The sequence below is a fragment of the Contarinia nasturtii genome, unplaced genomic scaffold, assembly GCF_009176525.2.
Source record: "Contarinia nasturtii isolate CC-2019 unplaced genomic scaffold, AAFC_CNas_1.1 Cnas_scaffold_187, whole genome shotgun sequence".
NCBI classification, from domain to species: domain Eukaryota; kingdom Metazoa; phylum Arthropoda; class Insecta; order Diptera; family Cecidomyiidae; genus Contarinia; species Contarinia nasturtii.
In genome coordinates, this window is record NW_022197544.1 from 6459569 (window position 1) to 6475816 (window position 16248).

Consider the following 16248-nt stretch of genomic DNA (forward strand, 5'->3'; position numbering starts at 1 on the left):
GAACCTAATAGTATCGTTATGGATTTTTTTAATACTCCCTTTTTATGGACAAGATTATTTGGTGTCTTCATGATTTTATTAAAAAAAAAAAAAAACATGCAAAAAGTTATTTTCCCAAATTCCCCACGTTCACTTGACATTTGAATGAATCAGTTCAAAGCTGATGATGTTTGCCGGGCTGCAAACAGCTGATAAAAGAGGAACAAAATTACACAACAAGCCATTTTAAAAGTAGGCGCTCGTCACCGTGTTTTTCTTATGCTACACAAATACGCGCTCAGTATTGTTTTAAAACGTAGTTTTCATCAATTCAATTCTATTCGAAGTTTTTCACAAAAAGTAAGTACATCGTCATTATATTGTTTGACAACATTGTTTCGATGATGCTATTGATTGATTATAATGTTCGTGTGTTTTTTTTCGTCTTCTATAGATAACAATGGCAAATAAAACTGCGTTAGCTCTTTTGGCAAATGGAAGTGAAGAAATGGAACTTGTTATTACAGTTGACGTGCTACGACGTGCCGGCGTAAGTATGATAATAATTTTTTATTGCGTAGCGCCATATGTACAGTAAGAAATGACCTTGCTCTTATCAATTACCTATTTTTTTGTGTGTTCTTTGTAGTAAATTGATTTCTTTGTTGTTGTTTTTGCAATGTAGGTGAACGTAACTGTAGCCGGTGTTGCGAACGCTGAACCAACTAAATGTTCGCGTGACGTTGTTGTTGTACCTGATAAAAGTCTACAAGATGTTGCAAAGGTTCGAAATTTATCAATTCATCGTCATTAAAAATCGGAAAATTTACGTTGATTCTATGGAATGTCTCATGTCAATTTTGTTTAGGATGTTTTCGATGTAGTGATTCTGCCCGGTGGATTAGGTGGCACCGATGAGTTTATCGCATCCCCATTGGTGGGAGAAGTGCTTAAGGCACAACAATCCAGTGATCGTTTGATTGCAGCTATTTGTGCAGCACCATTAGCACTTAAAGCACATGAGATCGGTATCGGAAAATCAATCACGTCATATCCATCGGTTAAAGATAAATTAACCGCCGATTATAAATATGTTGACGATCAACTCGTTGTTCAAGATGGAAAATTGATAACCAGCCGTGGTCCGGGAACAGCTTATCAATTTGGATTGAAAATTGCCGAAGTTCTTGTCGGCGGAGATAAGGCAAAACAGGTTGCAAGTGGAATGCTGGTCAATTGTTAAGAATATTATTTTCTATTCATGTATCCCGATTGAATCGATTTTTATTACCTCTTCCGCGCACCTAGTGTGAAAGGAGAAGAATTAACTTTTATGAAGAATTTATTCCACTTTCATTTTTATCAGTCAGTTTTTTGTTAACGAATATTCTTGAAGAAATGAAAATAAAAGAAGTAAAATGAAAGAGATTCATTTCGAAAAAAAAACGGTGTTATTCCTTTTTTTTATTATCAAAATAAAATCTTATATTGTAAATAATAAATGCACGATTTGAATTATAAATAAAGCCTAGTTAAAATTATCTAGCGTATATCTCTTATAATAGAAAATACGCATAATAACAGTCTAAATAACAAAGATCTGCCAATTAAATATACATTTTACAAATACACTTAACGTTAAAATGAGCTGAATACATGAATATAGCTAAAAAAAATTAGCGACGCCGTGATTGAAATCCTCTTGATACAAGTGGTGCAATATCTGCTGGTTCGCGTCCTCTTGTTTCCGGTAAATAAACAAATGTCAATGCGACCAGTGCAAAACAAACGACCGCAAATGGAAGAAATACAAATGCACCAAGTGCCTTGCTCATTGCTGGGAATGTCATGCCAATGTAAAAATTGCCCGCCCATGAAGCCAACGAACCAATTGACATTGCTGCTGGTCGTGTAGAGATCTCAAATAATTCCGATCCAATGAAAAATGGAATTGGTCCCAAACCGAATTGATATACAATAATATATCCAAATATTGAGAATACGCATGCCTCTCCGAACCATGTAATGGCATCAATGTATTGCATTGTAAATGCCAACGAAACCAAAAAGAAACCGCAGAGCAAGCATGAAATCAGAATAACCGTACGACGATTAATATGCTTCATGACAAATGGACCACTCAACGCTACCAATAAATTGACGCAACCCGCTCCAAGATTAGCCCATTTGGCATTGACCTCACTCATGCCAACTTTCTGGAAAATACCCACCGAATAGTAAAAGACAGCATTAATGCCAGACAATTGTTGACCGCCCAACAATGCACAAATCAAAATCAACGGCAACATAAGCGTTTTATCACAAATAACCGATGCCATTGAACGGGTATCCGCTTGAGCGGCCGCTTCTTGTTCCATTCCAAGCAATTCAGCATTTATCAAATCATCACCGCCATCAACTCCTCGCAAACGCACAAGTTCTGTTTGAACGAAAAAAAGAAATCATTTTAAAAAAAAAATCCTTCACGCCGGTCGATTGATAATTTTTATACTTTTGATAATAATGGTATTTGGTTTTTTTTCAGTTGACTATCAACTTGCAGTAAAAATGTAAAATTTTTCCACTTTAAAAATCACTCACCATTTCGGGCAGCATCACGTTTACCGGCTACGATGAACAAATATTTTGGACTTTCTGGATACCATGTGTATGGTAGGAAACAAATAACGACCAGCAATAAGTAACCAGCGACCGCATAATGCCATTTTTCTTCGGTGCCCCACATTTCTTCCAAACTTGCCACTTGAGCAACAACAACACCAGCCGTTATACCTAAAAAATTAATCATTTTAATTAATAAAAATCAGTTTTCATCTCATTTATTAGATTTTCATTGATGTATATAATATTTAAGCAGCACGATAAAAACAATATCATATGAGCAGAACAAACACATACGGGAATTAAAAAAATGCGATGGCATTATTCAAGTCCACCGATGTGATCTTGGAAATTAATTCGATCGGTCTATGGTGATATTTCTGGATATTTATGTGTATGTCATAAATTTGCGATAGCATGTAAAGGATAGAATTAAAAAAAATACAAATAAGAAATGCAATTGCCAGTCATAAGATGAAAAAAAATTACTTCAAGCATGTTATTTGCTTTGGCCTTCAGTGATAAGATAAACCATAAAATGCAAATAAAATTGTGAAAATGGGCAATGGAATTTTTTTTTTTTTTTTTTTCAAACAAAAGAAACACGTGTAAAATGGAAGCTGTTCATATGACGTTGAACTGAGTATTTACACAGTAGCAAGTGGCTGCTACTGACTATATATTAATTGATAAAAAGACGCTTGCCGAGTTTTTGTTTACATTTTACTTCAATATGTGCCTTATGATGACGATATTTTAGAATAATGGTGCGACGCGCCTTTTCTAATATCATAATGTGTGGCTTATCAGTGAAACAAACGTGAATCGTGACTTCTGATTCTTTTGAAGATGTTGTGCCATAAATTGCGTTGAAGTACGGATTATTTGAATTCATTGAATGAAAAAAAGAAATACTCCCATTTTTTTCTGTACAATTTGTTTTTAGTCTGACGATCAAGTGCGCAAATCTTCCATCAATCGTCTAAATTTCCATTGCGATTGAAACACTTTTTATTACACTGATTTACGGTGCTATCAGCGAATGCTTAGTTTCTTTTTCTCTATCCGCTTTATATAATTTCTATTTCTTTCTTTCTTTCTTTTCTTCCAGCTTTCTAGAGTGAGTTTTTCTAAAATACACTTTACAACATCGAAGTATTAAAATTTAAGATATGTTTGAAATGTGTGTGTGTGTGTGTGTGTGTGTGTGTGACAGAGTTGGTAAATGCACCTCACGAGTGCGCGCCCTTATAAGTTGTGTGCAACTCTTCTTGGGTGCGCGCACCTGATTCCATATAAATGTTGGGTGCGCGCACTTGGAATTTTTTTCTTGCTTATTTCAATATAAAAAATCGTCAAAAATGTATTTTTTACTTAATTTTTTCCATTTTGAATTTTTTCACATGCAAAAACTGTTTACATGTAAAGCAATGTGGTTCAAAAGACAACCAGCAGGCGGCTACTTGTAGCTGTCAAAATATATAAGAAACACAATTTGACAGTATTTTGTATTGATATATTGAAGATGACCAAATAAAAAATGGAAAGATTTAAGTAAAAAATACATTTTTTTCAATTCTTTATATTGAAATAAGCACGAAAAAAATTCCAAGTGCGCGCACCCAACATTTATATGGAATCGGGTGCGCGCACCCAAGAAGAGTTGCACACAACTTGTAAGGGCGCGCACTTGTGAGGTGCATTTACCAACTCTGGTGTGTGATTTCAAAAAATTTGTGGAAAAAAACAAAGTCCTAGATTCGTTTTTTTTGTGACTCACGTCAATTGTTGACGTCGACAAAGCGTCAAATCAAAGTAATCAGCTGTTGAAAACAGTTCACGATCAAATGTTAAATGATCGATTTAATTGAAATTTGCCAGTCGAAATGTAATTGATTCAAAGGTAGGTATGTTTTTATGAATCAAGTGAAAACAAAGTACTCATTTAAAAAAGAAACAATGGCAATAAAAGAGAATAAGATATGAAACAACGGAAATGCATTGCAATTCAGATAATCAAATACATACCTAAACCGGAGAACGTGCCCAATGTACCGCGCAATTCGCATGGTGCAATTTCAGCAAGATACATCCCAAGTACAGCCGTTGTCACACCGGATGAAATACCAACGATAAATCTTCCGGCCATCAACAATTCAACGGAAGAAAGTGCACGACAGAAAAAGAAGAACAGTGCACCGACCGCAAATAAAATGCCACATATCAACAATGCTCCTTTTCTAAAAGTTATAAATAAAATTAAGAATCATTATTTTTTCCGCTTAATTCATACGTTGTCGTCGTCGTCGTCGGGTTTTTTTTTTGTTGTCTTTTTCTTTTATTATCATATCGCGTGACATGAGATACGAACCGTCCAAATTTATCAGCAATTGATGCGGCTATTAATGACCCAGCACAACCTCCAACCAAGAATATTGAAATAATCGTTGCCCACAATGTGTCCAATGTTTCTGGTGTTAAAATCGTTCCATATCGCTCATAAACAGTTTGATTGCACCATGCTTTTATGTGTTCGGCCGGTGAATTTAATACGCCTATATTGTATCCGACTATTGGTCAAAGGGTAAATTCCATTAGTTATACCATTATTGTATTGCATAAATTTATTTAAAAATAAAAAAACACTACAACGCTTAGAAAGCTTTATTTTCGCATTTTTATGAGCGAGTAAACAAATATTTGTATGTTGAAGCATTGATACAAATTTTGCGGTAAATATTTTTGCTTCGATATACAAATTTTATTTTGGAAAACGAATAATAAAATGCTATTCACCTGAAATTCCAGTTCCAATTGTCATAGCAAACGTAGTGGTCATCAGTAGAAACCCCCATTTTGGAGCCTATTGCGAGAGAAAATGTAGAAATCCGTTGATTAAATGTGAAATTTCACAAAAAAAAAAAAAAAAAAAAAAAAAACAGTCTAAAATGTCTCAGAAAATTTCCGTTTCATTTTAATTTTCAAATTGGTTGGAATAATTGCCAAATCTAACAACTTCAAGTTTTTTTCAATTTTTTTGTAACGAACCTTTGTCTCATTTGGTTTTTTGTCCACAGAAAATTCTTGTAAAACACCCATATCGAATTTAAAAAAAAAAAACTATAGATAATTACACCAATTTTTGCTTTTCACTGAAAAAGCACATTCAATTTGTAAACGATCTCAAATCTCAAAAAAATAGATTAATAAATTGCCTTAGTTATCGATTAAAATTTATGTGTTTGCAGCTGGAAGTTAAAAAAAGTGTCGTTTGAACAGTACGCGATCAAAACATCGACTGAGTGAAAAGACGCGGTATCTTTCTCATGCAATTCGCCTCTTTTTGTTTATCGTGTCAACTTCACTGGCCCGACGTAAGAATGTGAGACACGAATAAAAGGAAGAGAAAAAAAACGAGAGGCAACAACATCGGTAGCGAACGAGATTCTTTGCAAAACATAAAACATGTGTGTAATGTGGTTGCGTTTTCTATTTTTCAATTGTAACAATACACACACACACACACACACACACACACACACACACACACACACATGTATGTTATTTGCACGTTATCAATGTCGTCAATTGCTCACGCTCGGCTTTCCATTCATTCAAACATATTCCAAATCAATGTGGCACACATTTATGGACGACGTACAATGATCAAGACATTAAATTGCTCTATTCCGTAATGAATAGATGCTCCTATATATATATCTTTATCAATAATGGACATTAATTTACTCTCGTATGTTGCGAAATCGCCCACATTTGCATGATCAATTTTTCTAATTGATGCAGCCGTCTAATTCGATTCGGTTTTCTATTGTCCTTCACAAAAAAAAAACGACGTGAATCATATAAATATTTTAGTTATCACTACGTGCAGTAATAAGCGTTCTTTATTATGATTGAATGAATATTTAAATAGATTTTGCTTTGATCATTCGGTTCATATTACATTGGGAATATCATTATTGTTTTCGATTGTGTCGAGTAGCGCTGACACAATGTACAGAATATTAAATATTGAAATAATTTGATTACATTGTGAAATCTCCTTGTAACCATATTGAAACGATCAATAATGGTAAATGTAAATTTATCGGCGCTTGTCCGCGCCCTGTAATTACTTCGATCGCATTTTTTGGTTCTTGGCACGTGCACACGTTCATAGAACATTCGACATTTGTTCACATTTTTATCACATATTTTTGAGATGCGCAATAAATTTCATCAAATCAAGAATATTCTATTGATGAAAATCTTCCATTGATTATCGTTTAATGGTTTTTATTTGAAAAAAACAATAGACACTTGTTCGAGACACACGAAGAAAAACACGTGTATAATCAATACAATTGACATACAAACAATTTCAAGTGTTGGCATAAGCGAATCGAAAGATGGAAAACAATTTTATAAGGAAATGATAATACTTTTGCGCGAAAGAAACAATTGGTTTTTCAAATAACAAATTAATCACCTGATTTTTCGAGAAGAAAAAAAACCGAAGCAAATCAATAGTTTACAATGATATTTACGTCATTTTCAGTGTGAAACATAAAAAAATTGATCACAACGGTTTTACGTTCCAATGATAATCGTATACCAGAAAATTCCATTTACGATCTTGTTAAACTTGACTACTGTATATTGTATATACGGTAAGTCCCATTCAACTTTTGTGTTTTTAATTGGTTTAATGCCCATATTTATGTGAGTATAGCGTATGACTTGACATATAAATTGTAATTTGTCTAGGTTTGATGATCACATTGTGATCATACTATGGAATATACGAAATATTTCTCAAATACCTGACCCATATCATATGAGTCTATAAAATAAAAACTATTTTTTTCGCCGCAACGATTAATATGATCATTGTCAAAGATTTATAACATTCATTTAAAAATCACGAACACAAAGAGAATCCCTCACGTGAAACAAACAGAATTCATGAATTGAAATTTTATCTTTTTTTAGAGAAACAAATGGAAGATTTCCGAGTAGCAATTATAGTCCTTATCATAATTTCTTCTTGTTTGTCTTCAAATAGCTCATACATTAAAAAAAACTTTAAGGTGACACGTCGTTGCCTTCAGCGATTCCAAATTAATCAATTGTCATAAAAGAATTCTCATTTAATCACGAAATATGCAATGTCTTCTGGTAATGCCAATATTTACTTGTTTCTGTTTCAAACACAATTTGGTCGATGTAAACAAGATTCTTCACCGACATCCATTTGTAGTGTAAACATGCCCTTATAAACAGACATTATGTAGATAAAAAAACGCGTTTTTGTTTTATGACCTATGTACAAATTTAAAACATGTATAGAAACTTCGCGAAATAGAAAAAAAAAACATATATAAAAAAAACTCAAATATAAAAATTAAAAATTGCTATTCATCGTATATTCGATATAGATAACTAGAATAAAATGAAAGAAGAGAGAATAATAGCCTCCTATATTCCCATTTGAATGGTTTCAATGTAAATTATTCTATTCAAATTAATTGAGATAGATGATGGGCATTCAATGGCTTCACAGCCGGAAGTCGATTGAACATAATTTTTAACAATGTGTGACTTTAAAATATTAAAAATGAAAACAGACCATCCAGTCAGTTATTGGTTTATTCAACTACGTTTTTTATTGAAAATATTTTATTTTCAATAAAAAACGTAGTTGAATAAACCAATAATTGACTGGATGGTCTGTTTTCATTTTTAATATTCACGAAACAGTCGATAGGAACCAGATAGTGTGACTTTAAAATTGGCTATGATTTTGCTCATTTATTTCTCTCATAATAATTTGTTAAATGACTCAATTGTTTATTTAGATTATTTTTTTCTTCTTCGGAGGGGGCCGAAAAAGATAAAACGCTTGTTAACGATAGGTGAGTTTTATGTTCTTTTTTTTACTTCTTAAGATTACTGAAATGTTTTTTTTTTTCAATTATATTAATTAGATTATAAATCATTAAATTTTCAAAGGCATTATTATTATTTTTTTGAATCCTAATCGTGAGTGCAGTTGAAGCAATTGACAAACCTTCAAATTCTTTTGCGATTAAAAGAATTTAATTTATTACGATGGAAACAAAATCAAAACAATCATCTTCAAAATTGTGTTTTTGTTCGATTGAAAAAAAAAAACTTCGAACCATTTTGCTCATTGATAACTTTATATAATTGACAACCAAAAACAAGTGTCTAGTTTTGCGCACGATATGACATGTTTATGATATGATTCATGATGACAGTCGATTTTGTATTATTTGTTTTGGGCATTCTATATAACACTTGAAATTCAATAACAATTTCATGTTACGAAATCAACTTCGTTATGATTACGATGACCAATTACATTCTAATATTCGAGATTCTTTTTGCTAGGACTTTCTATTATAAAGAATCGCATTTAATGCAATATGTGGAACAGTACGGTATTTGCAATTGCATGGTTACTAAATATTTACATTTGATCTTTATGTTTTTCATTGTTTGCGATCGATTTTAAAGATGCGAATGATTTTTTTTTCATACAAATTGGCAATGTATTAAATATATTGGTTAATTAGTTGGCCGGCGGCTGAGCCAATTTGTCTGAGAACGAAAAATCACAAATGACATATACCTAAAAAGCTATTTTAAATGACTTACTCGTGGTTGAGTCGTTGGTGTATAGACGCCGTTTGCTTTGTGTTCAAGAAGTTGGCCGCGTACGTTATTACTCATTTTATCTGCGTCGATTCAAAAGGTCAATAACGTATTTATATCAATTTAAAAATGTAACAATTTAATTGAACGAAATCACATGAAACGGCAATTCAATCAGTTCACAATTGAAACTGATGAAATTAGAGACGATCTTGATTTCTTGAAAGAACAAAAAAGAATTACTTCATAAATTAGTCAAACGGATTAGTTATATTTGTATATCGTTTAATATCATTCAATTGAAATGTACGTAAAATTTAAATAAATTTTAATTAATTTGTGACACTCACGAATAATAAAATAGACTTCAATTAAAAATAACTCTGTATGGTACACACACTGTTGAACACGAGATTTTAAAAATAAACTGATGGAACGATATTTGTCGGTTTTGTGCAGAATCGACTTGACACTAGTTACGCACGTATATGATTGTATCTAACTAGCGATTATTGGTGATGAAATCAGAATCGTTGATCGTATTTCTAAAATGTGGATGAATTGAGTGTGAGAAAGAGCGCAAACACTATTAATGACTTTACTCAACGTATCGTAGTCAGTTTTTTTTTGTTGCCTATTTAACCAATAACCATTTACAAAGCAAAAAAAGGCAACACAACAAAATCAAATAACAATTACAAAGGCCATAATTATGGGGCTTCACTTCTTATCTCCAAATAGCGAATGATAAACGTTATTTGACTCATACACTTTTACTGAATGAACGAGTAAAAGACTACTAATAGCAACGCTTTACTTCTGACGGTTTCAGTGGAATATTTTTGCCATACACACGATTGTCTGTTTCTGAAGATCTTGTGAAATGTGAGTTGTATACGCTCATACATGTTTAACATATACATGAATCATTTCGGCATTTTTGGCTCGAAACTTATATTCACCATACATGTGTTCAAAACAAACAGAGATAGAAAATCGTACGATTTTTCTTTGTGACTTGTATTTACAATGAATTTGAAAACCATTTTCGACACAAGCAATTTGCTGTTGTGTTGGTGTTTTGTGACGGTTGTATGTATGTTGTACGTAGAAAAAGAAATGTCGAAATCTCGCTTTTTTTGTGAGTAAACAACGGACGCCGGGTATTTGCTACAACATGTGTCACAGAAAAAGGAGAGAGAGACGTAAAAGGTGGAGAAACGTGTATGAAGGATGAAAACAGTCGAAATAATTCTATGTGTGATGATGATGCACAATGAGTGTCTACATATGCAACTACTGTCAAATTCAAAAAATATTGTGCGATGTTTTTGCTATGCCCCCTGCTGAACATACATGTGAACTTTGAACTGCCGATTAAAATTTGCGTTCACTCTTTCGCATGAAATACAGAAAAAAAATTAACAAAATTATGTATTTTGTCAAATGTTTCACGCTCAAACACTCTCTCTCTATCTCCATAATAAGCGCATTCGTAGAAAATTCGAATGTCTGTGTGCATGTGACTCTATAGTCGCATCACGTTGCCGTGTATGAAAACAGACAAATCAAACGAAAAGGTAATGAACTAGTAATGAACCAAAAGGATCATGCGCTTGTGTCAACCAATATATATTGTAACTTTTCATAATATACGTAAATATAGTGTTGTTTTTTTTTGTCATAATCGTCATCAATTCAAAATCGGTGTTAATGTGTGATTTTATTTGTTTCAATTCGATAGCAATTGGTGTGTGAATAACGAGTTCATCGATTTTTGTCGTGCTCGCCTCTTCTGTCACACAGAAGTTAAAATGTTGCTATTATTTTTTCCCGTTTTTTTTATTGCACTTGTTCTTGCTTTTGATTTTCTCTTCCTTTCAATCATTCAATGCATGCCCGAACTATTATTATAAATACAATAACTACCCACAATCACCAACAATAAATGCAAAAAAAAATCGAAAAATAAAACAAAAAAAACATACAAATAAACAATATGACAAGTGATATTGATTGTGTATCAATTTTAAACAAACTAATACTATTAACAGAACAATATAAACGATTAAATGAATTATTGGAGAATAAACAGAATATGCTGAAGCAACGCGCGATAAATTTACAACAACGGCGCCTTCAACATAAATACGATATGCAAAAAATGTGGATCACTCTAACACAAATCGGAACGGATGGCACATTAGATTTCTTACCGTCGTCGTCACCATCACCCATAGCACCACCCTCCGAACACTAATTGGACACACCAAATTGCCGCTCATGACACACAAAAAAGGCTTAAGAATTTGAAAAAATGTAAAAAATTATCAGTTTGGAATTGAAAAGGAATTTAAAAAAAACACAGGGAAACATGATTATATTTGAAAGATTTTTGCAAACCAATTTAAAGTTGATAAGCTTAGTTTTTAGACTAAATTGTATTCAAATCGATAAAAATAAAATGAATACTAAATAAAAAAGAAATAAATACCGAAGTGTTTGGTCTCATTTCTTGGAGTGAATAAAAAGTCAATTTTCAAAGTTTATTTAATCAAAAACTGATTTATTTCATTCTTAGGTGTTGATTAAGTTACAATCTGTTTGTCTTTTATTAAAACTCGATAAAATCTAAGGAGATTGATAGAAAAAAAAAATGGGAATGGAATGTAAAATCGAGACAATTATGAAAAAAATATATTGTATAACAAAATACACGAAAAAAAACCTAATTTCCTTACTAGATATACTAAATGAAATGCTTTCGGAAGAAGAAAAAAATCAAATCAATCAGAATGTGAATTTTGGCATTTTAAATATATTAAAAACTCTACTATGTTCATTTTTCATATCGAAAAAATAAAGCGACCGTCCCTAATATTGGTTTACGTTCATGATGCTGAAACTGTTTCATGTTTCGACGATTGAGCGTGCGAATTGCTTTTCTTCTTTTTGGTTAGAATGAATTGTGGCCGATTGGATTGTTGACGTGATGAAAATTTAAATGAATTATCATTTGAAGAGACAGTGGTGTTGCCACTGCCGCCGTTACACGATGCTTTACCCGAACGATTATTAAGCAAACGTAAACTGTCGAGCATTTGTTTTTGAAGCGCAAGACTACGTTCAATAAACATTTGTGTTAATTTAAAACGTTGCTCCTCCAAATCTTTCATTTCCTGATGTAAGACTTTTGCTTCACGTCGTTCCAATTCAGCCATTGCATTTGCTTTTCGTACTTCCCTCAAAATTTCTAATTGAACATTGTTTGGTGTGAGATTTGCATCATTTATAGCGGATGCGCTCTCAATTGCTTGCAATAAGGCATCCAACGATGAATTGACTGGCAATGATTTACGTTCACATGAATTGCTTGAGGTTGCTTGCGGTTTTGTAATTGAAATCATTTTATTTGACGATGATGACGATGATGATGACATATTATTGTATGGCGTTGATGAAACGGCCGGTGATCGTCGATTGGCCACCGTTGCTGCAACTGTATAATGCGACATTGTATCACTTGCATACTCCTTTTTTTTGTTTTCGGAAAAAATATAGAGAATTTCAGTATTTTTGTCAGTGAAATGATTGATTTTATTTAGACTTATATCTAGCAGGAGGTTATACATAAACCAGCCAGTAGGTAGGAAAAAGAAACCCTTTTTAAAATGTAATTACCGTTTTAAGCTTTTTCATTACATGATGGTCGTATCCATTTTTGTTGTTGTGATTTTCATTCGATGAATGTCGATTTTCATCTGTATCATTATCGCTACCAGAATCACCAATCGATACAACTTCGTCTTCTGAATAATTGACAAAAAAAAGTGAGAGTGAGAAAAATTCAATTAGACAAACCGAAAAATGATTTAAGAATTTTCTAACGATAAAACAGATTTCATTTACTGATTGACGATGTATTGTTGGCGACATGGCTTTCATCTAAGTTGGATAAATCAAGCGAACTGTCGTTGTGCGATCCGAGTAATTCATCAACTTCATGGTAGTATTGCCAAGTCGGTGCTTCGCCCGTTGATTCGATGCGTCGCTTCTCGTTTCTGGTGAAAGATGAAAAACATCACACACACGCGCGCGCACACAAACATGCAAAGAGATAAAGACAACAATTATTAACGGTACTCATGGTTTTGATTCGGTTTGTTTCATTGTTGATGGTGTTGTTGTTTGTGGCTTTTATTTATTTGCTACAATGTCCATTTTTAGCGGTAAACCATATTGGTCAAAACCACAAAAATGTGCGTTAAACCACCGCACCGTGTACAATGCACACAGCGAATGATATTGATTTTAATATATTTTAAATTGAACATTCAAGCATCGTATCACGTTTCATCTTTAAATCAACACTTACCGATACAATTGTGATAAATTTTGAATTTTTATGTGGACCTCTTCGCGTATTGTGTCCAAACCCATGCTATTTAATTCATCGCTGATTTCTTCATAAATGTGACGATTTTTCTTCGATTGACGCAAATCATCCAATCGAGTTGCCCAAACGCATATTAATTTATGCACTTCTTCCTCTTGCCAAATGCGTCGTCGAATTTTACGATTTTGAAAATCATACGAACGCTTCTTTTTGCCATTTGTCACTGGTGGTGACGGAGTGGCAGCAATATTACCGAGATCCATACTATTTATGCTATTGTTAAGATGATTCACAAGATTATTTGCAGTATCGTTAATGTTAAATGCCATCTTTTTTTTATTGTTTATTTATTTTGTTGTTTTTGGTCAATCTGGTTTCTCTTTCTTTCTGGAATATCTTGAATTTCGTTTGTTCGGCCTAATTCTTAATTACAACACACTTACACTTCACACTCAATGTGTGCGACTTTTCTCATTGACAATGGCGCAAATTCACTTTCGTTTTCAATACACACGCCAAACATCCAGATCTATCAATGCAAACTGCAAGCAATTTTTGAACAATGGCAACAAAAGGCGCTCTTTCTATTTTTAATTACAATTTTTTCATTTTTTAAATCGCATTTATCGGGTTATTAAAGAGATATTGAGAAATTCGAACAAAAAAAAACGGTTGTATTCTTTTATGTTTTTACCCTGATGACGCGCGATAGTTAAATGAACGCGATACGAAATACGACACACAAACGAAACACGAGATGGTTGAAACAATGGATTTGATGCTGCTACCGATGCACTGTGTGATTTAATTTACCACCACAATATATATGTATATATTAAATTAAACAATATATATAACAAAAAATGAGTGATGCTTCACAAATGTCAGATGTACAGTATTTTGGCACACTCTAGTTCTTTTTTTAAACTCAATATTATTGTACAATAGTTTTGCAAATTCTTTATCTCTTTGGCTTTGTATTTTAGAATATTTTTTCTCTTTTCTTGTAATTGCTGATTATAATTGATTTGTTGGTTTTTTTTTTTCTCTCGATTGACTTTGGTTTTCTTCTTTTTGTAAATGTGATACGTTTTCAATTGTTTATAATCAAACAAACAACATTGAGAAAAATTGGTAAATTGCATGCGCGCGACTACGTTACCACTGATTTATTACACATTCGAAATGCCATACAAAAGGGAATTTTGATTTTGTTGTTTCTTTGTTGTTGTTGTTGCGTTTCTTGTTATTCCGTTTTCGTGTATTAATTTTGGCATCTCATCCTTGATTTGCGTTGCAATATAACACGTTCTCACTCTACACCTTTTATACACTCAATTTTCTATCACACTGGCGCGCACATACACACCATTTTTTGGGCACAAAATGCTAATGTTAATGACGATGATGATGATGCTGTGGCTACTCTGCCATTGTCGTGCTACAAACCGTTTATGTGACAGAGTGTGCGTTAGACGACGACAACGACGACATATCCAAGCGATATTTTGATTGTAGTACAGAAGGAAGATTTAGCATTGTGTACATGTATGTGTGTAGTGGTGGTTGATCAATCACAGATAGGGTGAGAGAGAGGAAAATGTAGCAACATTTTGTCGCATGTGTTTTCATCACGTTTGCTGAACATCAAATCATATAAAAAGGTACACACAGCAATCATTCGTAATATATCATTCATGCTATACATCTATAGCATTGTGTACATTGACTTCAAATCGGTCTCTTTCCCTCGTTTCGACACAGTCTAGATGAGTTTCGATCTCTTTCGTTCTCCGTCATGCATACTCAATTGGTGATATCGTGTTCGGCAAGGATAATTGCCAAAAAATCGTATTTTACGAAGCAAGTAACAAGAACACTGTGTATGTGTGTCTGTGTACATATATACACATTTCCAATATATGAACAATGATGCACGCGTTATCCAAAGAACGATAAAAAGAGAGCAAAGCAGCAACAACAACAACAACAACAACCTGGATAAAGAGATGATATTCACATTTTATTCGTTTCAGTGTTTTGCAATTGGGGTGAAATTGTAATGCGATTGTGAGTGGATTTTATGTGTATGTGTGCGTGTGTGTATGTGTGAGTTTGTCATTAAATTTCGAACTCGTTTTAATGTTCATCATCATCGTCATCATAAATTGCTGTATTCATTCGTTCATTGAATGGTTTGCTTTGCTTGGTTCGTTGGCTTGGATTTAAATGACCCGAGTCAACAGCGAAATGAAGAGAGAGAGGGAGAGAGTTCAGGGTACATAACTTTTTGCAAATATTCGACTTCCACATTTACCCCCAAAACTCTCTTTTTGCTCAATTTCGCTCTGAGTCATTATTTGAACACGTACACCAGCAACGCCAATTAACATCAATTGATGACATAAATGATGATTCGCAACGGCAAGAGCGAACGAGAAAAAAAGTTGAGTGACAAAAAAAAATTGAAAATCAATACATTTTATCCATTCTGCAAATTTGCCCCATTTTATATGCTATCATTCAAAATGGCCTTCTAATAACTTCATCCCGTGAAGCGAATGAGACTGAAT

The 16248-nt window shown here is 33.1% G+C and overlaps 3 protein-coding genes across 7 annotated transcripts; 1 reads left to right on the plus strand and 2 right to left on the minus strand.

Annotated features, from left to right (window-relative positions):
- Window positions 1–183: 183 nt before the first annotated feature.
- LOC116352214 (protein dj-1beta) lies at window positions 184–1405 on the plus strand. The gene is made up of 4 exons (XM_031784624.1): window positions 184–339; window positions 434–529; window positions 665–763; window positions 848–1405. The coding sequence occupies exons 1-4, from the start codon at window positions 259–261 to the stop codon at window positions 1220–1222; spliced, it is 651 nt and encodes a 216-aa protein (XP_031640484.1). The 5' UTR covers window positions 184–258; the 3' UTR covers window positions 1223–1405.
- A 6-nt stretch (window positions 1406–1411) lies between these two features.
- LOC116352213 (solute carrier family 2, facilitated glucose transporter member 3-like) lies at window positions 1412–10070 on the minus strand. 5 transcript variants are annotated; one of them, XM_031784619.1, is made up of 8 exons: window positions 9887–10070; window positions 9630–9824; window positions 9283–9498; window positions 5398–5464; window positions 4973–5171; window positions 4630–4841; window positions 2581–2772; window positions 1412–2419 (listed from the first exon to the last, which is right to left on the minus strand). In XM_031784619.1, the coding sequence occupies exons 3-8, from the start codon at window positions 9355–9357 to the stop codon at window positions 1656–1658; spliced, it is 1509 nt and encodes a 502-aa protein (XP_031640479.1). In that variant the 5' UTR covers window positions 9358–9498; window positions 9630–9824; window positions 9887–10070; the 3' UTR covers window positions 1412–1655. The 5 variants fall into 5 exon arrangements, with proteins under 5 accessions (XP_031640479.1, XP_031640480.1, XP_031640481.1 ...); XM_031784620.1 differs by having other exon boundaries at window positions 9979–9995; XM_031784621.1 differs by having other exon boundaries at window positions 9283–9362; window positions 9630–10070.
- Window positions 10071–11824: 1754 nt separating this feature from the next.
- Window positions 11825–15123, minus strand: LOC116336701 (bromodomain-containing protein DDB_G0270170). Its single transcript, XM_031760742.1, has 4 exons — window positions 13655–15123; window positions 13189–13340; window positions 12961–13088; window positions 11825–12812 (listed from the first exon to the last, which is right to left on the minus strand). The coding sequence occupies exons 1-4, from the start codon at window positions 14002–14004 to the stop codon at window positions 12171–12173; spliced, it is 1272 nt and encodes a 423-aa protein (XP_031616602.1). The 5' UTR covers window positions 14005–15123; the 3' UTR covers window positions 11825–12170.
- Between the last annotated feature and the right edge of the window lie 1125 nt (window positions 15124–16248).